At 42.1% G+C, this 24,203-nt stretch overlaps 1 protein-coding gene and 1 long non-coding RNA gene across 7 annotated transcripts in view; both read left to right on the top strand.

Annotated features, from left to right (window-relative positions):
* Nucleotides 1-22,770, top strand: part of pcdh7b (protocadherin 7b) — a 117,501-nt gene extending 94,731 nt beyond the window's left edge. For 2 of the 6 annotated variants that reach the window (XM_085136917.1, XM_085136910.1), the window contains exons 3-4: nucleotides 17,001-17,019; nucleotides 18,287-18,400. In XM_085136917.1, coding sequence (XP_084993043.1) covers nucleotides 17,001-17,017 — 17 coding nt within the window. In that variant the 3' untranslated portion in view covers nucleotides 17,018-17,019; nucleotides 18,287-18,400. Of the gene's footprint in view, nucleotides 1-17,000; nucleotides 17,020-18,286 lie in introns of all 6 variants that reach the window. The other 4 variants (XM_085136890.1, XM_085136880.1, XM_085136899.1 and 1 more) reach the window with 3 other exon arrangements.
* On the top strand, nucleotides 513-16,063 carry LOC146521968 (uncharacterized). The gene is made up of 2 exons (XR_014870057.1): nucleotides 513-8,227; nucleotides 8,329-16,063. It is a non-coding gene; the product is annotated as an uncharacterized LOC146521968 (long non-coding RNA).
* Nucleotides 22,771-24,203: the final 1,433 nt, after the last annotated feature.

Genomic DNA, 24,203 nt, shown 5'->3' with positions numbered 1-24,203 from the left:
AATGGTCGCACACATTGGCACGCGTAAACATAAGAAGAATACAAATCCGAGATGCTACAGTATTGAATCAAATTAAGTGGTAATTTCGTAGCACCGGAATGCTGCCGCTGTCTTTTCCCCGCTCCTTTTTCTCAAGTGCTCCACTTTATTAGTATTCTGCTGAGAAGCTACTCCGCTTTCTTCTCCGGCTCTCCTCCTCTCCCTCGCTCTCCTCCTGGGAGTTGAGCCCAGTGCATGTTAAGTGATATGGCTTCAGAGCCTCACCGGCTGGGTTTGTGGGTGCCACATAACTCGCATGTATCCAGGAATCCAGGAAGTGGGGAGAAGAGGGCGGGTGAGGATTGGCGGGGAGAGGGGTTCCCTTTTAGTAAATCCACCCACCCGTGGAAAAATGATCAATCTCATGAATTTGCCAATTGGGAGTCGTTGGCCGATGAGCGGAGGCAGATAATGAGAGAAATGAGGGTTGGGTGTGGGGGGCGGGAGTGACTACAGGGGAAAAAGAAGAAAGAAGGGGAAAAAAGGAGGGGAAATTGAGCAAGTGTAAGAGAACGGATTAGGGAAGACAAAAGAGCAGGTGAGCCTTGATAGACAGAGATGCTTTAAAAAACTGGGAACATCAACGTCTGCTCAGTTCTGCAGAGGGAGGGAAGGTGGATGGGGGGGGGGAGAGAGAGAGAGAGAAGAAAGAAATGGGGCATGTTTTTTCTCCCCTTTCACGCTTTGCGTCCCCCTGTCTGAAAGCCAGCAGGCCGTTTTGGCGGCAGTGGAGCAAGGTACATGTTTGGGGTTCTTCTTGTCAAGCGTGAGCAGGTCCCAGTGAGGTAGTGACAAGAGAGCGGATGGGGCTACGGGGTGGTGGTGGTGGTTGGGTAAGGCAACTGCAAAAAAAAAAAAAAAAGGGAAAAAGAAGTGCCTGTCCTAAATTTAAGACCTGGTATAGCCTTAGGGTGATTCCTACACTACTAGACAGTGTGGTATGTAAATGTCACAGGAATCAACAGAGCGAGAGGCTGTCTTTCTCTGTTCGTTTGACAGGACATGACAGGTCATGGAAGGGGTGGGGGTACATTTCTCAGCTGTGCTGGTGTCAACATGAACAGTCTGAGTTTGACATACCTGAGTAGGGTCGCACCTAAAATGCGACTCAAGGAAAGTCTGTGAAAGTCACACTGAGAAGAAATTCTGAAATACTCAATGAAACCACTCAGTTCAGCGCTTATTTGCCTGTAAACATACGGTGGACTTCCAGCACTTAAGGTCAGGATGATGCCGGTCTTCCTGGTCAGGGTGCTTTGGATCTTTTTCAGAATAAGGCCATTATTTAGTAAAATGCCATTCAGCCCATAAGCTAATGAGTGAGATCATGGTGGCTGTATCCACTTCTTTTGTTCAGTCTACGACTGTAGGAGACCCACGTTGTAATGTCAAAAGTATGTGGACACTTTTCACATACTGAGTTACTCAGACGAAAAAAACATCTCTTCCCTCTCTGTTCTAAGCCCCTCCCTCCATATTATAAATCATGGATGTCATACCGTTTTTTAACATCAAGATGAGAGTTCCCACCATCATGATATTGCATGCAAAAATAACGGCTATGACGAGAAGGGGTGCGCCTGTGAAACCGTACAATCACTGGCTAACAACTTGTGACTGAAATGTTAGCCAAAGACTATGCAGATAATCAATTTGCAAACATTGCATGACCAAGATTCAGAAAATAGACGTGATGTTTTTATGCATTATCACCCTAAACGAACGAGTGAGCCTGAGCAGGAGCAGTGTTTACTGAGGTGAGGACAGAGAGACGTTTTCTTCTGTAGGGCTATTGCCACAGCTATCGCCATCTGATGGCCTTCAGATAGATTGCACGTTTAAGGCACATTAGCATTGGCTTCGCTTTTTCCCCCTGGAAGTTTAAAATACTTTGTCCTCAAAATGGTCAAACATTTGGGTAGAATTTCTGACTGCAGAATGGCTGTGGTCATTTTTGGCATAAACTGTCAGTGAAGGAAATTAACAGTGAATAAATTATCAGCATTAGTCCAAATGAATGTTGCACTGGTATTCATTTAATCGTGTTTTTAAAAAATATCTTTTGTGATCAACAGAATGACCCGCCATTAGTGGCTTTTTAAGAAACAAAAAAAAGAGCGTTGCTAAACAAAACAAAAGCAGAGCTTAACAATTAAAATTACACATCAGAGTTTTCCTCTGTATTACACAGAAAGGTTCGAAACACAGATGGGGCGGGTTGGGTCTCTCTTGCATCCACCGCTCAAGTCCACTAACAGTGAACAAAGCTGACTATATTCAGCTGGAGTCAGAATAAGTGTGCAGCATGTGTGACCTTAAAGAAGGGAAGTTTGGAGAATCGCAGCGTAAGGAGTAGAGAGTGAATAATTCTTTAAAGTGTAGCCTGGGGCACATTAGCATACTGTGCTAGCTGTTGCGGCGACACGTGGCAGTTTTTTTTCTTTCTTTCTTTCTTTCGTTCTTTCTTTTTTTTTTTTTTTCCACGGCGCTTTTAGCATACCCGGTTTGTCAGAGGGAGGCATCATCCTTTATCGGCACATTTCATGTTTCCCAGAGGACTCTGTGAAGCGGGTGATATTATTGAGGAGCACTGAGCCTTATTAAATTCCCAAGCATATTACCAGTCTCTCTCTCTCGCTCTGTCTGTGTGTCTCTCACTCTCTCATACACACTTGCATCTCTCACTCTTTCCCTACCACTCTCTTAATTTGGCTGCACACTCCACTGTAACTCAACAGCCGCCCTCCTATTCCATTCTCAAGAGGAAACAAAGGAAGTAAATACATATTATTACTTTTTTCCCCCCCTCACTTATCAGGTATTATCACAGCATGCCCTTTCGTGGCTCCAGAACCTCATATGACTCACTTGCTTCCTCATTGTATATGCTATAGTGCAGCCTCATCTGCTCTGTCCTAGTCTTAGTGAATTCTTTTTATCGCAGGACAAAGACAATGCTAATCTTTCATCCATGAACTGGATAGAAAGCGAATTCTCTGTCAGCTTTGTGAGAATTAAGTTAGGAGTCATCAAAAGGGTTTTTTTTCCTTCCTTTTCTGATCTATCTGTGTGCATGCAAAGTGATAATTCCAGAGTACTATGAGTTTAATATCGCGGCACAACCACTGCAACTGTAACTTCTTTCTCTTCTGCGTTCTCCATGATAACGCTTTTAATAGAGCCCAAATCGTATCTGGTCTCAACACATGAGAGGAGAACATGTGAGCGTGATTTGTTGTGGTTATAATGGGGATGAAGCGAACATACGTCTTCATAAAACTTCCAGAGCTCTCTATTTCCTTATATATTATTTGCTTAGGCCAAGGGAATGCGTGTGACTGTGCGCCAGGCATATTTATCAAACAAGGCTTTTGCCATTTTTTATGACGCTGACACGGATGGTGATGCCTCTCTCTGCCTTGCTGCAAGCGAAGCCTATTTACATATGACCTTGCGTTCAGCAATTGGTGAAACGGGGATTCGCAGAGTTTTATTTTGCTGAAATGATGTGCTTTTACCTCGGATGTGACAGCAGAATATGAATATGAAAATACGAAAGGAGCAGTTGAGTCAGCACGGGTCGTGATATTCATGAGGATTAGACATAATGTGTTTACTAGCTTGGCTGCTGATGGTACTGTATATTATGTCATTGGACTGTACGACATGTGTGGGTTTAAGACTGTTTACATTTACATATATGTGGCTCATTTCACATGTAGCACACATATTGTTTCCTACGTATGAATTAGAAGCTGTCACTTAATACTAGTACAGGTTCGACAAATGATGTGAAAATAGTCATTTAACCTCACCGGGGAAGAGTGCGTGTACTATCGCTATGTGCAAAAGTCTTGAACAACCTCATCTCATTTCTCTGCTTTGTTTCCAAGAAGCCAGACTTTTCTACAATTGTTGCTTATAGTAGTCTTGTAGCCCCAAGCGATAGTTTTTTGGTCTTTTAAAGTTTCTCTTTAGACATTGGCTGCTTTTTCACTCAATTTAAGTCCTGTGTACGTGACCATTTTCAGAAAATGTCTGTTAAACTAACTCACACTAACCTATGAATAATTCAAGCTTTAAAAAGGCACTTAACTCAAGGGATGAAGCAGTGTTGTGTCTACATATGACTGCAGACAACTGACTGGTTTAAATTGTATCTATTAAATTGTGTATTGAGGTACCTTATTACTAACATCCCATTTCTTTAGTTGAATCTGTGAAGAAATCAAAGAATAATACAGTTTGACAGACATGACAACAAAGGGGTTCCCAAAAAGATATTTGCTGAAAACTTGGCATATTTTGGCATGGTGTGCAGTCTGTCCTTAAGAAATGTGAGACAACTGGACAAGTGCATGGCAGACCTAAAAAACTACATAAAGTAGATGAACATATCTGAAAGTTGTGTCCTTAAGAAACAGGAAAGACCAGACACAGGAGCTTAGAGATGCATCTGGCTCTTACATTAATCCATCTAATATTCACTAAAGCTTCCTCAGAAATGGTCTCACTGACACGTGGCTCACGTGGCTGTCAAAGAAGCTGTGCTGGAATTATGAACATGGATACAATCAGATTTTGGTACATGTGGTTATGAACAGATGAAGCATTTGATTGGCAAAAACACACTGCTAACGCAGTAAAAGCATACCTGGATAGAAAAACATAAAACTACTATCAGTCATGCATTGGCCTCCCCAGAACCAAGACCTCAGCATTATTGATCACACAGGGATCATCACAGTCATCATCACTTTGGATGTTGTTTATGGCATGTATTGAAGAATAAAGAGGGTGGAAAAAATATTGACTTTTAAGCTGGTTAGAATAGCACAGACTCTGTTGTTGCCTCATATATTGTCTTTCCATTTATGTATTTTTATCAATAAATCACTCTTTTGTCCGATTTTACTAGCAAAAGACAAGGAAATGAAGGGCAGCTCAAGACATTTGCAAAGTTTTTTATGTGCACATGCAAGAGAGACGATAAACACCAACGTAAAGCATGGCTGAAGAAAAGGTAAGAATAAGAATACATGGCATACGGTCGATGAACCATAAAACAATACTTGGTCTGTGTCCCTCAAAGAAAATCAAGAGCAGGAGGGAGAGAGTCACACGCTTTAAGAATTTCATCATTTTGGGAGAGTGTGTGTGTGTCTGTGAGACAGGGCTGTCGAGACTGCTTGATGGTATGAAAATTTGATGCAGAAAATATCCTGTTGGCGCTGCATTTTTAATGGAGACCACGCAGATGCAGGAATTATCTTCAGAATGCTCCCTCTGGCCCCCAGTACCACCTCATGCATAGCACCCAAACAATTCTGCACCTTCAGGACAGACTTGTATGGATTTGCTTCGGGTATTTCAATCATTCTTAGAGAAGTTCTATTTGTCCCTTAAAACATTGTCTCTGACGAGTGACAGCTCACAGGAATCATCGCAGAATCCACAAACACTCCATCACTCGTCAGACGGCTGGTGTTTTGGTGTATATTTTTCTGTTCTCTATTCAGTTGTTGGAAAATGAGTCTGGCCTCTGGGGCTTTATTGCCCTAATCTGCAGTCCAGCCTGCACTTCTCCCACTGGTGATTGATATTTGGAGACATTGGTGGGACAAAAACAGTTTGAGTTCTGACGCTCATGAAAGACCCATCAGCTCTGTCGTCGATCAATGTGAATAAATATTTCCCACAACCCAGAAGCATTAGAATCAAGGACGGGAAAAAAAGACAGACAGAGGAAAGAGGAAAAATCAATTGGTCGAGAGCTTTGCTAAAAAGGGGGTGGGGAGGCATGGTGGTTGGGGAAAAGGGGGTTGGGGGGGGGGGGGGGGGGGGAGAAAAGAAGAGGCCTGTCAGGCTGGGTGAATAATGAAGCATGTTTTCAGTGCTTCAAAGGCAGAGGAGAAAAGGCATAGTGAAGTCATGTTATGGACTCCGTGTCATTTAATGTCACTTTATTTTTGGCTCATATGATATTCTATTAAAGTACAGAATGCTGAGGTGAACACGAGGCTTTTGAACTCTCTGGCATTAATTTGCGGTTCTCAGGTGGCTCTTTAAGGTTCAATCAGTAATATTTGCACAAAGTATCAACAGGAGTTCTCAATAATTGCATATCAGTGTCAAGTTAGTACTCTGCTCCTGCTTTTTTTAGGGGCTTTCAAATCATTTGAGCGTCAACTGGCTCTGTGTATTCACTGAAGTGGTCCGTGACCAAATGCCCACTGAATAAGCCACTTATCTTTGCAACATTTGAAAGAGACGCTTTAGACTGTCAGTTGGACACCTGTTAAGTAAAAGCCCTTTAAATGGCTGGTTTAAGCAACATGAGCTATGCTGTCAATAGTAGCTAAAAGGCTGTTTTTCCATGTCCTTAACTAAATGTCAGCTTCACATTTACATTTAACATTCATTCTATTCTCACTTACAACTGTTTCCTAATAAAAGTGGCAGAATTCAAACTTCAAAGTTTTCTGTAGTTACCTGAGCTTATGCTAGAGTTGCATTATATATTATATATGTATTTTTAAGATATTGCTAAGCTATTAGTGTAGCGTGTTAGCATGGTCGTTAGCACTAATGATACACATCAAGAAGACTGGGTTCAAATGCAGTTTCAGAGGGTGGGACCTTTCTGTGTTCTCCCCGTATCTGTCTGAGTACTCCGGCTTCTAAATTGTACACAGTGTAAATGTGAATACCTCACGATCCTTGACTGGATAAGAGCCTTGGATTGGATAGTTTGGAGTGCAGGTCAACACCAGCACCTTTGGTGTGTTCTTGGTATTTGTGTGTCACGTTGTCCTAGAGAGGCTGTGCTTGGTCTTCAACATTCACAAGGCTTTCTGCCAGAACGTTGAACTTTAATTATTTACCTTAGTGGTTTTAATGTAAGTGTATGCAATGTGGCTTTCCACAGAAAGAGCTGAGAGGCTAAACTGTTTCTATCATGCAATATATGTGACCATTTACCCAGTTCAGCTGAAAAAACTACCTTCGTCCTTCTGCAATGATAGCGTTTCTATCCCACATCCAACAACTTAGACAGTAGATGTTCACTAGTGGCTGCCCACCTGTCTGTACTTCATCTGCCTGCAAAATGATTGTCTTTCTTGCTATCTTTCTATCTCACGCACTCTCTTTATTTTGATAGGGGATCCATTTGGTTTAAATTGACTCATTTTGTCAGTGGGAATCGGAGCAGAGAATCTGAAGAGGGAGAAACAGCCAAGGCCGCTTTGATCCCTCTGACAGGCAGCGTGAAAAGTGCATTTCATAAAGGATGTTCGCCTGTGATGAGCCCGCCAGAGTGACAAATTGGGCCCCTGGTGCTTTAAATAATACACTATGTATGGCTCCAGCTGTGGCACTGTGCTAAACTGGCCAGTTAAAAGGGGTGTGCTTTGCGAGTTGAAGGCAGGGCATCGGTAGTAACTTAAATCCAGAGCAAGTTTCACTTCCGGTCTGAGCCTTTTCTTGTTCACCAGTGTGACGCGTCCAAATGTTAACGTGTCACATGCATTCACGTCTCGATTTGGAGATGCGGGGACGGAAAGCAACTTTTAAGCAATGACTAAGGAGAACCTTGTTGTCTCCCTGTGGCACTTATTGCTGAAAAGACATGTGGTGATGAAAGTTTAAAATGTGGTGTGCCACTGTTACCGACACTCCCCTCAGCTGGTGACGCAAAAGCACCGGATAGAAATGCCTGGATTGACGCTTTGCTTCTTCCTCCTGAATAATTTGCTCCAACATGCAAAACCTCTAGGGAGAAGACACGGGTAGTGCACACGCAGCTTTCAAGCTGTGCGTTGCGGTAATATATGTTACATTTCAAATGAGACAAAAAGTCACAAAGAAAAATATCACACAGACATATGCTGTGCTGACGACAGGTGTCACTGTGCCTCATTCATCTTAACCAGTGATGTCAAACTCATTTTACATCGTGGGCCACATACAGCCCACTTTGATCTAAAGTGGGCCAGAAACTCCCCATCTCTGTCCGTCTAAAGAAGTCTAGTTACACATGGAATCCTTGAGATATATTAATATAAGAAAAAGTAGTGCAGATTCAGTGTTTTCTACAAGATAACAAAATGTGCTGTACTTAATGAAAGAAATCTGTCAGCTCGACTCCTAAATTGTAAGAAATAAACATGTAAAATTATAAAAAAAAGTGTATCCATGTGTGCCATGGATAGTGTGCAGTGGTTACACAGTGTTATTTTATTTTTAAATGCATCACCTAATTACTTTGGTGTAGCATGAATGGACAAGTGGGAGGTCTTTATCAGTAAAGATAAGGTGTTAAAATTTTTAAGAATACAGTTAAAAGTCCAAAATTTCCAATGATGCTGTTCAGTGGGGCCCGATTGCTGTCTTTATTGGACCAATTGTGGCCTCCGGGCCATGTTTGGCATCGAAACTCTTTGTTTGCCTCTTGTATCATACAGATATTCACATGCAACAGATACAGACTGTCAACCAACCCCACCATCTCTCCTCTTCTCTGGATGCACTCCATAATGGAGGAATCATCAGTGAAAATCTGGAGGTGGTTTGACCCACAGTTGAGTCTCGAGTCAAAAGATAGATTGCGAATAAGGCAGGCGACAGCACGGTGCCTCACTGCAGAAGCAAATCCAATATATTGCTCCAGAAGGGAACAAACTGTGGCCTATCTGCGAGATAGTCTATAATCCAGGACACCTTGGCGTTATCAGGCTGTATCGCTGTGAGCTTCAGCCCGAGCAAGAGTAGCTGGAGAGTGTTTAAGGCACTCAAGAAATCAAAGCTCTCCATTCCCACTGAGCTCTTCAGTTGAAATAAGTGACTTTTTGTCAGTGCACGGTACATCTGGATATGTTTTGTACATATAAGCAGTATGCAGAAGTGGCTTATTAGGACCTTTTCACTAGATGTCTGCCATAATCTAGGATGAGGCCTTAATGCTGTCACTGAGGCTTTCGCTTTCATTCTTGAACACTCAAACACCGCGGGAGGTTTTGCACAGCAGAGGCACCCTGGTCAGACTCAAGGATACATTAAAGAGGTGCTGGAGAACCTATTTGCTGACTGGCACATCCTTTTAGCACTTTCATCAGGGGCTGCACTCTGCACAGCCATTTGTTGCAGTTTGTTTTTTAACCTTCCCAGTAGGTGTTCTGCCTGTTCTGCGGGCGAAATTCTCCAAAATCTTTCTGATCGCTTGTTTGGTTTCCCAGGTCATTAAAGTGTAAGACTATGTCTTGTAGCATTACTACATTCACATGTCTTTAAAAAAAAAGTCAAACTAGAGGGAAAGGATAAGTAGCCAAAACGACATACAACGAGATCCCATGGGACACAGCAACAGGTGTCCCAACCAATAAGATCATTATCACATCATTTTCTAACCTTTATTATAAAGTAGATTTTGAATCTGCTATTAGTTTAACGTGCACAGTGTTCACCACCCGCTCAGAATTGCACTCGCTAATAGGCTCGGCTTTCCAAAAAAAGGAAAAAAGAAAGAAAGCTTTTAATCCTCCTTAAATCAGCAGAACCTGGTCAGCTCTGTTTCCCTTCAGAGTTTTTTAGGTAGAACACTGAAGTCCATCATGTTTTCAGGACCTGCTGAAACCCCGAAAACAAATCCCTCTGGGAAACACAGGCCCCAGATAATTTGCCTTTCCTGCCCCGGAGTGGAGCTCACTTTGCCTGTTTAGGAGCCTACATGGTGAAAAACTGAAAGCCTGTCCCTTTAGGTCAGCATAATTACACCCTCCACATTTCCACCACTAGCTTTCCATTAAGGTGGTGACTCACCATGCCCGGCTCACTCTGGCCTAGAATGTGCTAGCAGCTGAGAGCTAATTACCACACGCAGGATGACAAGAATGGTAGATTGTAGGTGTTATTTGGCTGACTCACAAGCTAACTAGCTCGCCTGCTGCTGCTAACTACTTATTACAAGTGGAGCCTTTGTTTTAGACATTTCATGCGGAGATTACTTATCTGGGCTTTTTTTTTTCTTTTGGTCTTTTGTTATTTCAAATAGGGTCGTTTATTTTTTTTAAATAAAGATGACGCAATGCATGAACACAATCTGAGATATGTGGGTCACACCGAATCTTTCTAGCAAATGGGATGAATAATTCTGATGCAGATTTGCTGCCGACGTGCACGCGTCCTCGCCACGTGGTAAGATATTGTACTTTCTCTTAAAGAACGTGCGCTGAACATGAAATATGTTCTTTTTAAACCATATCAGATAACTATATAGATTTTTTTTTCTCAAATGTCCCCATCTTCTGAGCAGCAGCCTGCTTATAGTGTGTAGCTCTTTCTCCATGTGGACCTACAGTACGTCCATGAAATTCTATGACTTAGATGTTTTTTTTTTTTAATAGTACAGTCACTAAAAAAAAGCACAAATCACAGAGTGTTCTTTTTTCTTCTTCTCTTTTTTTATTTTAGGGAGGATTTAATTGAAATTGTATTTTGACAAATAACCATTTAATGGTGTAAAACAGGCTATTGTGTGAGTGTGTCTGGGAGTGTGCGATAAGAGTAACAGTGGAGGGGAAGCAATGACACTTCTTTTTCTAAAGACTGGAGAGAGAGAGAGAAGGGGCGGCTGGGATGGAGTGTGTGTGTGTTAGTGAGAGAGAGAGGATAATTTATAGGAATAGTAAACAATAAAAAAAACTGAAGGAAAACACACATTTTTAACTGATTTAAACCCTCGCTAACACTCTCGCAGCTGCCTAGCGAGCTCTTGCCATTTTGTACACCGATGTGCGTTCTTGTGTCCACCCTGTCAGGTGACGTAGCACGCTCGTCTTCTCATTTTAGGCATAACCCGAAACGCTTCTGTGAAGTTTGCTATGAAAGAAATCGCCAGCGCCTGTGTGAGCGCGCTGCCGAGTTGTTGTTTTATCGGTTGCTAGCATGTGCTGCATGTGTTCACCATAGCAGAGCGGCTAATTCTAATCCTCACACGGGGCTTCCAGAGTGTTCTGTGTGAGCTCAGAGTAGCATGCTGGGGAAAATGGTGGTAATACTTTATTATATATTGTAATTGGGTGTTTTTCAAGCGGAAACAAACTGCGTATAAGAATGTGTTGAGTCGCAGCTTGTAAAGGTGATTATAACTGCTACAATGCTAATATGAAGCCCGATGAGAAAATCGCCTTGTTGTAAGATTCTGGGTGTGCTGGGCGTAGCTTTGAAGCTTTTTTGAGTTGTTTCAGTAGACTTCAGTGTGTGTGTGTGTGTGTGTGTGTGTGTGTGTGTGTGTGTGTGTGTGTAAATGGCAGGAAGCCAGCATCATCAGTCTTATTAGGAGCGTGGATGAGTCACTCGCCTCCTCTCCTCGCCACATCATCTTGCAGTCGCTCTCCTTATAGATAGTTGGGTCAGAAGTGCACAGATGACACAGTTTGTTGTGTCTACATTTATGTATGTGGCTTTTACCTGAGAGAGAGAGCGAATATGCTCCCAGCCAAACATGACAACCACCTGCTGTACAAAGAGACTCCGCCTGCGCTCATATGTGCACTTGCACACAAGTATGCGTGCTCGCAAGATGAATGAGGGAGCGTGACAGGCTGGGATGCTTTATTTATGGGGGTCTTTGGCTTTGAGTGCTGAGTGTTCAAATGGGCCGAGAGAGGGAGAGACCCAGGGAGGGAGGACATGTGCAGAGGGTAGGAGGAGAGCGCGAGGCTGCATTTGATAATTGGCTGAGAGATCGTCACCAGAATGAAATTATGCTAGTTAATCTCTCCTGAATTAATTACCTCAGGAGCAAGCCACAGTACATTCATTATTGTGGAAAGAGTATTGACCCTGCTGAAAGAGAAAAGCAGTCCATATCATACCCATAATGCCTACTTGCGGCGTTATTGTAGTGCTTGTTAGCGTATAGACTGCAGGCTGCAAACATGACATGGAAATGAAAGCGGTGATATCTTCTACCTGTCTATACGGTGACCCAGAAAAAGATCCTCCCATAAGTCCTTGATGGCTTTGTGTGTATATCTTTTCAAATGTTTACGACATTGTTAACCACAGAGGTTAGGTATCTAGGGAAATGAGGAAAAGGGAGGCCACAGCTCACTGCGAAACCTGATCAGAGCTTTATGCTCATGTCTGAATGTTTTCTCTCCCCTCTTACCGTCAGGTTTTCCTCCAGCTTGTCTTGCACCTCTCAAGGCAAGGTTTTGGTGATGGTGAGGCAGGGGGCGATCCAGAATATTCCTTTAGTTGCCCTTCCCAGGTAGTAAATACTTCAAGAGGCACAGGGAAGTGCAGAATACACCTGCTGCCACATTCAACAGCTTTTCTCCCTCCAGCCTACGAGCAGCACAGCTAAGGCAGAAAGATGTCGGTTATGAAGAAAAAGGGCACATGTGGGTCAAGTAGGCTCAGGAAGAGTGCCTGATTTGCATAAAAGTACTAATAACACTAATAGTCATTTGTAGAACGGTAATTACAGGATGGGAAATTTGTTATTTTATGCTCTTTCAATCCAAGCGGCCTCCCACTTGCAAGATTTTAACTGGGGGATTAGATGCCACTGAGAGGGCCGGGAAAAAAAAACAAAAAGAAGTATCCGCTGTTGATGTTAATGCTGTCAATTAATGCCGCTGCCGCCGGCGGCGCACACCACGTCTCGGGTTCTCAAAGGTCATTACTCCCCAGGACTTCCCTTTTGTTCTCGTTTTCCCCTGCGCCGCTGCTTATCTTCCACCCCTCCTTAATTGTCTGGCAAACATCTCAGCAAGAGAAAGACAAATATCGCTTTTTCCTGTGGATATTGTTCTGTCTGAACTCGCCGTCGCCGCGTTAATAATTTAGCACCTATTCCTTTTTCTCGCCGCTCCTCTCTCCCAGGAACATTTCCTCCCTCACCTTATTTTCTCCTTTTAGACCCTTCTCCCTCTTACTTCTCTTTCTTTCTTTCTTTCCTCCTTCTCTAAGCCACCTTTGGTTGGATCATATCTGCAGCTAGGGCTGTCTACCCATCTGCCTTTGATGCTGAGGACCTCTCAGCTTCAAGGCAGTCCCACAGGGGCCCTGCAAAAAAAAGTGAGACCGCCAAACACGGAGAGACTCGCTCTGTGCCATAATTAGTCGGCAAGTTTTCAGCTAATTAAACGGGACCCTATTAGAGGCGCGAACGAGTAGAAAGAGGGAAACAAGAAAGACGACTGCTGAGCAACTGTGGGGGGAACGCTAGCTCTTTGGTGTTGTTTTTTTTTATGCTTGATCCCTAACTCGGGCTCATTTGTTCCACTTTTTTTTGTCTCCACGTACCCCTTCACACTTGTCCCCCCCCTTTTTTTTGCATTTTTCCTCACAGACACCAGAGCATTTCCAAAAGCTGCTCCAACGACACCTGGCAACGTACGTCGTCACTGTGCGCCGTGATTGCAAAAATAGAAAAGTCGATACAGGGAGGGCCTTTCACCAGGGCTGCAGGGCAATCACATGTCCGTTTCTAGGCTAGACTCTGCTCTCACACACAGACACCTTCTTCAAGGCCCTGAAATCTTTCTCTTATCTCTTGTCTTAATCGAGAAATTGAAATCATGTGGACGAGCGTAAATGGCATTTGGGAGGTCACAGCCTTCTTTTTTTTGCCTTCTTAATAAAGGAGAGTGAGACAGAAGCACATTAGATTGAGTTAGAAGAGAGGTGAGTGGCGCCTCGCATCTGGCTGCACACAGGACCTCATTGTTTAGAGGAATAATCCGAAGCTTGAAACGGGCTAAATTAAGGCTTTGGATTGATGAGTTAATGTGCGCTTGCTAGAGCAGACATGGAGTGGCATACCAGGAACTATTTACACTAGACCACATATTCTGTTTTATTCTTCTGGCCTTTCTTTATCCTCCTGCGATCTCCCCCCTTTCCTGTCTTTGCTAATGTCCTCAATTCTTCCTCATCTCCCCCTTGTCTCCCCTACTCTCTTCTCCTCTGAACTGCTCTCTTTGGCAGTGTGTTTGGCCTGTGACGGCCCAGAGGCAGCCATGCTGTCTTCTCCAGTCAGTCTGCTGTTTTTCCTTCTCCCATGCCCCGACCCTGCTATACTCAGCACACACACACACACACACACACACAAACACACACTCTCTATCACTCTCCTTTATTCTCTTTCTGCCTGTCCTTCGCTCTCTACATCATCCCTGTCTGCGTCTTCTCCCTCATGCCCTTCGCCTCCTTTTTCCGCTCCGACCCCTATCTGCTATCCAGCCAAGTGCAATGTCTGTCAAAGACACAGAGTAGACACACATACAAAGAGAAAAAGAAGAAAAAAAATGCATGCAGGCGCATCATTTCTATTTTATTTCCTCATTTTCCCTCCATCCCTTGCTTTGGCTTTTTGGGTTGAATCTGCTGGCCAGAAATGAGAAAGCCTCAGAGAGTGTTGCAGAAAAAAAAGTGACCATCACATGAACTTGCTGACACGCTGTAGTGAAAACACGCAATACGCTACTCTGACACAAACAAAACAGAACAAATTTTAATCTGTAAAGTGTGTGCAAATGCCCGGACAGTCTGGTGCTCTGTTTTTTTTTTCTCTTTTTTTCTTTTTTTTTACTACCACTGCAACATCTTAGCAAGCGCTAAAGACACCGCGTCAAATCGCTACTGTACCCAAGCAGCGTAGGCTCTTTGAAATACCCAAAGTGTAAGCTAGTCAGCTGATAGGGGTGGCTGACTAAAGAAAAGCCGCAGCTCGACGATTGATGCAGCCGCTGGCCCACTTTCAGCCTGCTTCTTTTTTCCTGCACAGCTGAAGGAGGTCTTCTTTTTTATACCCCTTAAAAATGAGCGCGCAGCATGGGGCGCTGACATCTCAGAGCGTCACTTGTGCGGAGGCATCTCGGCACTTTTGTTCCTCTTCTGGGTCTTGTCAATCCCCGAGTCATTATCGGCACTCCTCCCTTCATCCTTCAGAAGCCTCCTTTTGAGCGAATGTAAGTCGTGGCCATTATTAGCAGACCAGCCTCCATTCGGCTGAAAGTTCTTGTCTTCCAGCCATGTAGAGAGTGGGCATCCACACTAGTTTTCGAGCTCTGGATCCCCATATAAAAAAGCAACAACAATAAAATAAAAGGTCTGAGCCCTAGGGATGTGACCCAGGATGGAGAGGCCTCCTTGTTTGGCTCTCAGTGTCGCAGTAGGCTTTTTTAACACGCCAGATCTGACCCACTTGCATTGTGTCGTATGGTGGTCAGCAAGCGTGGGTGCGGAGGACGTTTGCAAATATTGTAGCAAAAAGCGAGCGACTCTGCTGTGTGGGCTCAAGGGCTTTTCCTTTGAAGATAGTCTATACGACCTCATTTCTGAATTGGCTCTTGAAAGGGCCCCGTGTGTGTGTATGGAAAGCAGCACAGCGCGTCCTCTCCATTGAAACAAACTGCCAATAATTACACTATTTTATTTTTCAGCTTTCATTGTTCAGATTTACATCCTTAAGATTTCGAGTGAGTAGGATTCGAGCGGCCCAGCGTGGGCTCATAAGTGGGAAAATGAAGGAATAATGTTTCTTTCTCTTCTTGGTAAGATAAACAATCAACGTGATGCTAGATTTCATTTAGCACTGCCTCAGCCAGCAGGTGGAGGAACTACTCTCAGCTGAACCCGGCTCCGGCGCACTTATTTGTCCAAAGCTAAAGGACAGATGGATTTAAATGGTTTCATATTGATGGTCCAACCTCTGGGGGAGGTCACGCTCGTGAAGGGAGAAAGAGAGAAGAAGAAGGGGAAAAAAAGTATTTTTGCTTTGATATAGCAGCCCAATTCATTAGCTCAGTCGGAAATGTCTTCATTTTTAGCAAGCCTGCAGAGTCAATGGACCATGGCTAGAAAATCAGCCTCCTTTCAGCGTGCACAACACACTGAGCGCCGGCTAACTACCTCAGCATCTCACTGTGCAGGGCGGCAGAGACGGTGCTGCCGAAGGTTGACTGCTTACCCACGAGAGCTGGAGGTAGCGAGCGGTCTTCCCTACCCTGCTGTTTTTGGGTTTTTTTGTGGAGTAGTTTGCCTGAATGTGAGTGAGGTGAGAATCCAGTTGGATGAGCATTCAGGAGCAGGGCCACGAAACAGGCCCCGAGAGAGCTGCTGTGCATTGTGGGTAGCTTAATGGCTCAATCCTATGTGTAAATGAGCGAGACAATCAGTACTTGGTGTCCACTTATCTCCTTGATAGCTGTGAGGCAGGGAAAAGGAAGGAAGGAAGGGAGGAAGAAAACACGGTGCAGATCTGAAGCAAAGGTTATCATTTGCATCACACATCAGCCGCCATGTTAACTGTGATTGCGCTCGCATCTATTTCACTTATTTTCCACGCCATTCTTCTAATTTCTTTAACTGTTTACAAGTCATTAGGCGCGAATACTTGTATTGTGAGCCCTCAGACATGGAAAAATAACCCAAAGATTTGTTTTATTTGGTTATTTGAGTTTCTTATTGCCGAGCGGCGCTTACGCCCCTGAGGCTTTGTCTATATATTGACTAGCATTACACAGTTGACGCCGACATGAAAACAGACCGCAAACAGATTTTTAACAAAGATAAGCTTCCGAGAGCGTAGGAATGGCACTCTTGAAGTCCTATCAGATGCTTTGCTGTGAGGCAAATTTCATAGTGGACAAGTGATTTGTTTGAGGAGCTGAAAACCAAATCAGCAGGACTTTAGAAGACCCTCATTTCTGTGTTATCTGTCTCCCCTTTCTTTGCTGTCCTTGTCTCAGCTGCATTCTGTCCTTAGTCATGTGTCTGCTCTGCATAAAACTTTTTTGTGCCGCTGTCAGCGTGTCTTTTAGTTACAGTTTGAAGGCTGCTCAAGGTTTCTCTTGCAGTACATATAATATAATATATATATATATATATATAAAATGCGTGACATAAAGGCATAACGATTGATTTCAAATTTTTTTTGTCTTTTACAGGAGAAAAAGAGCATTAAAAGTAAGCCATGGTCCATACTCTTTTATTTTTCATTTCTGTTGTTGTTTTTCTTAAAGGTAAAGGCATGCTTGGCTTGGTTTGCACTCACCTTCGCTTTTGCTTGATTTTTGGGTTTCCATACTTTCCATCAGGTCATGAATAAAAAGACATTAACACAGCATCTCTATAACACCGGCACTTGTGTTACCTTTGGCACTGTGTAGCGTCTAAGCATTCGGGATCCTCCTTTTCTTCCTTCCTTACGGTTTTGGTCTCATATTGAACCAATTCATTAGCTCTGCTTTGCATTTGGGTTAATATATTTCACAGAGTCTGACAGTAGCTATTGACAGAAGGATATCTGTCCAACCTGTTGTCCTGATTTAGCACTGTAAGCACATAATTTGCTTTCTACAATAATGCAGTAGACGTGGTTAATCTGAGGCCAGCGCCCTGCTAGGCAATTTGTTAAGACTCCTATTACGGAATTTAAGAGGATATCAGAGTGCTTGAGCCACGCAAAGCTATTAAGCTACTTAGATCAGAGCATGATTGCCGTCTGCCAATCACCAAAATAAGAAAACAGGCTCTTGTCGGTGCTCTCTTCTCCCAAAATTCCTCAGCCGCACGATTATTAGAGACACACACAAGCACACTCCCACACAGAGCAGGCTTAATTTTGTATCTTTAAACACAGCAAAAGTGTAAACTGACCTCTTCTCTTCTATCTTCATCGCTGGACCCCTCTCCTCCCTTCCCCTCTCCACCCTTCCCCTCTCAGCACAAGCGCGTTTTGAAGCATGACATTATTTCAACTCTGATTCACGCCACAGTTTTTTTTTTTTTGTTGTTTGGGGCTGTTGTCGTACCAGTGGAGTCTTCTCTGTTTTTTTGGTTTTACTTTTTTCTGTCATGTGGTATGGGTTCTGCATGAAAACGAGAACAACCTCTCTCCGTAAAAGCCTTATTGGACTCACTAGGGATGAAAAATTGGAACTCAGATTAGCTGTGGAAGTGGGTGCCTGGCAACCATCGTGACCAGTTTCTATTGTTTTCTACCTTCTTCATTAACATTCAGATGCGTTGATGACCTCATTAGGGAAAAGTTACAGATTCACGCATCGAATGAAGGAATTCATGACAGCCCAATCATGTAACACATACCACAAACAAACACTTAGTGGTAGGAGAGTGTGTCATTACCATCGTTAGTTTTATCATTAAATAGCCCACTTTAGCAAAACAAGCAGCGTCACTTACTTTTGGTTTTCTCTTCTGCTTCTTCTAGACTCCCGGCCCTTGCCTGACGTAGCCATGACTGGCAAGTGCACCCGGGAATGTGACGAGTATGGCCACTCGGACTCCTGCTGGATGCCTGTGCGCACGTCGCCCGAGCGACGGCCATCCAAGTCAACCACCACCCCCCAACAACCAAAGCTTTCTACTTTCATGAGCGGCAACGGCAGCAGCAGCAGCAGCGCCGAGCAGCCCGGCAGCCAAGAGACCCTCGCCATGGCCGCCATGGCCAACGGAGACCCCACCGCTGCTCACATGATGGGTGACCGCAATCGCAACCTGCTCAACAAGAAGATGGCCTCCTCCTCCTCCTCCTATGAGGCCTTCGGCTCGCCTCCCTATGGCTCGCCAGGAGCCGGGGAAGAGGTGTTGGGCCACCCCACCGAGGAGATCCCCCTTGCACCTACTGGGGAGTACAAGCCCACAACATGTGGTACTCTGACGCGACGGGAGGTGTATCTGTGAGCTGGAAGAGCTCCTCGTGTGTCACAACGTGTGGCATTCAAACACAACAATAAGCATAGCTGCTTACCCACCACCATTACAGCTTTAGAAGCTTTTAGCCACACTTTCTCCAAAGACTTTTTTGCGACAGCTCCTTAATGAAAAACCGCTGTGGATATATAAACATAGTCACCGTTTTTTTAAAGTGCTAATTCTGGCCATTAACTGGACGAAAGGAGGAGGAGGAAGAACTGCTGAGGGCACTGATTCAACTCTCTCTGAGGTTGTTCTACTGGCGAGTCGGGCTCTTAGGACACAGTCTGCTGCCTGACAGTCAGTCTGTACAGTAATCAGCTCATTTTACATATACAGTGCATGCATGCATTAACCCCTGTTCTCATTAAGGGCCCCATTCCCTGAAGTTGACGCTATACAAAAGAGCCCACGTCGGTTTTTTTCTGTTTGTGTTTTTTCTAGAAACAAAGCTGTACATGTAGACTATTTTGACTTTACAGTGTGTCTGGATATGCCCTTTTTTTAAAAAAAATTCAAAGAACAGTGTCTGGACATGATGTTTTGTGGCTGAAGTAATATACTGGACAAATTCATGGTCTCATGGTGTAACACGGACCACGGATTCTGTCATCTTTACTGTTTGTGATAAACGTTGCAGACCAAAAGTCAACCGTTTTCGAATCTTATAAGGAGGGGAAAGACTAAGCTTTAAATACTCGTTCCTCTCCCGATGTGGGAATTCGTGGATGGAAATGGGAGCCAATGCAGTTTGCTGCAGTAACCCCCATGGTTTGACTACAACCCTACTGATAGACTGACAAACTTTCAATGACTGACTCTAAACTACCAGTGTGCACGCTCTCTACAGGAGTCACTCATTGTACATAAACATCAGCTCATAGCAACAGCGCTAACTGCTCTCATTCCCTTTTGTCTCGCTACCTTTCCTCAGTCTCTCGTTCTTTGTCTTTGATTGGCGAGATTGAGACCCGAACCTTCCTAATAAATGCAAGATCTTACAGCCAACGTCTACAACTGCATTGGCTAGAGCAGCATGTGTGTCCACAATTGTACATTTCAGATCACCTTAGTGGGATGCTAGTATTTATACCAAGTTGTGATACTTACCCTGTTTTTCTCAAACACACACATGCAGACACACACATACAGAAAAGGCAGATTCATTTAACTGAGGCCGGTGGCACTGCTATACTGACTCACTGAAAATCCTGGGTAAGCACAGTGTGTGGCATGAGATTAAAATTGTCAAGGTTCAATGGAAACTGTATGTGTGTACGGGCCAGATATGCAGTATATAGTGTGTTTGTATAGGCCACTGTAGATGTACACCAATAATAGGCTGGAGGGAGGGGGGAAGCATACATATGGCCTAGTTGGTCCTAAAAACAGCTGCAAGTACAGCTTTTTCTAAAAACTGTTATTTTCTTTTTTGTTGTTGTTGTTGTTGTGTGATAGGACTGAGCAATAAATATCATAATGCACATGTGACCAACAAGCATCAACTTCTCTTTCTCTTCTTCTCAAGCCTTCGAGGTGACATTAACCCACAAGTGGCTGTCTAAGACCTGTTCCACGAGTAGTACATGCCGCTTCCCTTAGTACACGGCGAAGGCTCTTTGGGCATGAATGTAAGAATCAGCTCAGTGGAGAACAATCAAAACACAACTTCTGAATGAGCAGATTCCTGAAGGGTTTTGGATTACAGGCTGAAAAATTTGGTGTCACAGTTAAAACCAAAAGCTTCGTAAGTAATACGAAGCATTCCCTTTTTTCTTTTTTGTTTATAACACGCAGACACAAAACAGAGAGAACTTTGCTCTAAGTACACAAAGAACTATTCTTTTTTTTAAAAATGAAGGTTTGAGTTTGAATGATAAGAATGTGATGTCTCAACAAAACATCCATTACACCCACAGAGCTGATGCTTTATGACCAGTTAAACAGACACATAACAATGTTGAGATGTTGTGCCTCCCTGTCTCCAGTGACTTTTTTTTTTCTTTGCAGCTACAGAAGTGCAAAATCTCATGACTGTAATAAAGCAAAAGATGCAATGGAACTTTTTGTATGTTAGCAAAACCCCTTTGGTTTGACCGGAGATGCTTTTTCTTGCATTTCCGGTAATCTATAGTCTGTAAGTACTACTCGTTGTTTGAAAGAAAGTGCTCCTATACTTATCAACTGTATACATAAATACTTACTTTTTACTGCACGTTTAATGGGAACTTACTTCACTTACTGAGAAGGAAGAAGAAAAAAAACTGTAAAACAAAATGTACAAAAAAAATGTTATCCCTGTAAACACAGAAATTCATCGTTTTTGCTTTTGTTATACCTAAAAACAACTAAAAACATACGTAGGACAACTTAGTACATCAATTTGGACTATGCTGTTGATTTTTTTTACCCCCTCCATACATTTTTCATGCTTAATTTTCATTATTGTTTCACCTCGTGCTACAACAAAAACCCATATCTTTCATATGTTTTCTTTTTCATCAACTTTATACCTTAAGCTTTTGATTGCTTTTTTAAAAAAAAATACTCCTTTTTTATTTGATTTTTTTTAACTCACAGATATTGTTTCACAATAACAGTCAAAAGCCGTGAAAATGATCATCAGTAAACTATGTGTTTTTTCTTTACCTGGTGCCACTTTGTATATTTAGAGTGCTTCTGAAAAAAAAGAAAAAAAAAAGGGAAAAAAAAGAAACATACAAAAAAAAAAACTAGAGTGAATGCAAATATGCAATTGTGCCTTTTTATACCAATCGGTATGATTAAATGTTGGTTTGAAATGGTGCATAAACAATTACGTTGACATGCAACACAAAAATAGATGGGGTGGCATTTAAGGACTGAAATACATTTGCATATCTTAGATGAAATCCCATGATGTCAAAGGCTTGTTGAAGGACGACCAGTCAAATGTCAGTGAGCCTGTAGGTCTAATAGTCAAACGGCTATTGCTCTTTGGGTTCAATTATCTTGTTGAAATATCCATTCCTAGCTTAGTGCATTACCGAATGAGTGCGGGTACATTCAAAAGTTGCTTGTTGGTAGAAATAATAACGATATAATGGATTTTTTTGTCGTGTTCCACTCATGTACATGTGTGACATCCGAGGTCAAGTAACCTTCTTTGTGCATGAAACAAGCTCTAGGACTGATTTTAGAAGCTTAGCAGGATAGAGAGCAGGAAAAAGAAATTTAAAAAAAATGCTTGGAGACATTTGACTGCTCAGAGTTGAGGGAGCCTAGAGATAAAAATGCTAATGTGACGGTTTACTAGGAGTGGAAGTGTGGAGGGAAAAAGCTGCAAGGTAGAGTGGCTGACAGAACACACACCTCAGGATGTGCCATGCAACACAACACTCGTACAGATAGATTTATAGTGTATGCATATCAGCAGATGATGAAACCCTGTCCTACAACTAAGCACGGTACAGGGTTTGCTATGGTGTTGCAAGGTGATGCCTTGCATTTCGAGATCAGATGAAATGAAAACAAAGTCTCTGTAGAGCAAGTGTCTGAAAAAGAAGCAGAAATGAAAGCAGAAGCGCAGTCAACACCATATAATCTTTGAGTGGTGATAGACTGTTTTTATTTGGGGTAGTGTTACAAAAATCTGGACAATAGCAGGTGGGATTTATGTTGAAATTCTCTTTGTTGCTACCTGAGGTATGTGTTCAGTCTGTGCTCTGTTCTATACGTATAGCATTCACAATGTGTAATGAGATTTGTAATATTAACCATTACTATTTGTCCTGCGACTTGGATGTTGATATAGAAATCAAGGAACAAATTTATCATCGTTTAATATGAGTCACTATGCACGCAGCTTAGCTGAACATGGCAAAGTGTATTGAACGCAAGTCCACTTCTATTTATGAGATATTTTACATAATTTAATTTGCTTTTGTACAGGTTTGTGTAAATAAATTGCTTGTCATTTTTGTCTCTGCAGAAATTAAAATATAACATGGTAAAACAACACCTGTCTTTGAAGAGTTTTTAAATCCATTTTTTAATGTGTATGTTTAAAAAAATTAAAAACTTTGATCATTTAATTGCTAATTCTATAATTACTATTTTTGTCCAATGCTAGATTAATTAGCTATTGCTAATATGTTAGCAAACTGTTGCACATACATACACAGTAACAGTGGCAGTGTCTAATAATCTGTCTATACTAAATATCTTACAGTTTTGTTTTGCTTTTCTAAACTTTTCTAAACTTACATTTTTAGTTTTGACCATGAGGTAAGCAAATTACTTATCAGAACTTATCTTTTTTTAAAACAAAACATTTATTTCTGTATTTATTGTGGCTGAAAAATGAAATTAGTCGACACGACATCCAAAACATTAACATGACTAACTCCACAGAGCTCAAGTTTATTGCAGAATAAAGTAATGATTCTTTGTTAGTTTGACTCTGTTTGCAACACTTACATTACACATTTGATCCAGTTGTAACAAAATTCATCCAGCTTAAATTTATGAGAACATTTTAAATGGATTACAAAATAGTTTTGAGGATTGCTCTATTAAATATTGTAAACATGATCTTGTAAATTTGCATCCTCCAAAGAAGAATAACATTAATTTGTCAAATTGAGTTTGGAAGCTTTGTCTGTTATTCTTTTCCATATGGTATTAATAATGTGATTTAAAAAAAGGAAATATAACAAGTTTTGCAACTCTTCTTATTATAATTACACTTTGTATGTTTGATCAATTCGTAATTAATTATACTTTGCTTTATAAAGAACCTTTAAAAGTTCAGGTGACTGAATAGGATAAAATTAACATCTTTTCACATCTTTGAAATTGAGCATTTTCACATTGATATTTTTTCTGCACAATAATGTCAGGTCCTTTTTCATTTTTCACAGGTAAAATATTGCTGAATTTCCAGCCATGAAAAACATTTTTGTCCTTGTCTAACAATAGAATCTGCAATCAAAGTCTGCAGTGCAAACAGTTTCAAAGCAATTCAATGAATGTTTCATTTTACACAAGTGTAAAATATTTTTATTGTAATGTTTCACATTTTAATTTTTCTCGGTAGCTGTAACTGATTACTATTACTGATATTTTATAATCCAATTACATAACTTTATCTCATTAACATGAACTAGTCATCACTGTAGATAGTAGTATATATAGTTTAGTATAGGTTTCCAATCTTGCCTTTGTGTCTGGGTTGATATATGAGGCGATTACAGTCTAGGTAATTAGAGATCCATTCTAATCCTTTCCCTACGCTCTGATTAACAGCCTGCTGCAGCCTCTCCTACACACTCAAACTGCTAATGGCATCTTTATATAGAACTACAATGCAGTGTTCAATAACGTGGAGAAAGTTTTCCCCCCCTTTAGCTGTCATAGAGACATAAGAGAACATACAATGAAAACATGACTGT

This window comes from Neolamprologus multifasciatus, chromosome 3 (genome assembly GCF_963576455.1).
Source record: "Neolamprologus multifasciatus chromosome 3, fNeoMul1.2, whole genome shotgun sequence".
Lineage (NCBI taxonomy): Eukaryota > Metazoa > Chordata > Actinopteri > Cichliformes > Cichlidae > Neolamprologus > Neolamprologus multifasciatus.
The sequence above is the reverse complement of the archived record's forward strand: the minus strand, read 5'-3'. Positions and strand labels throughout refer to the sequence as shown.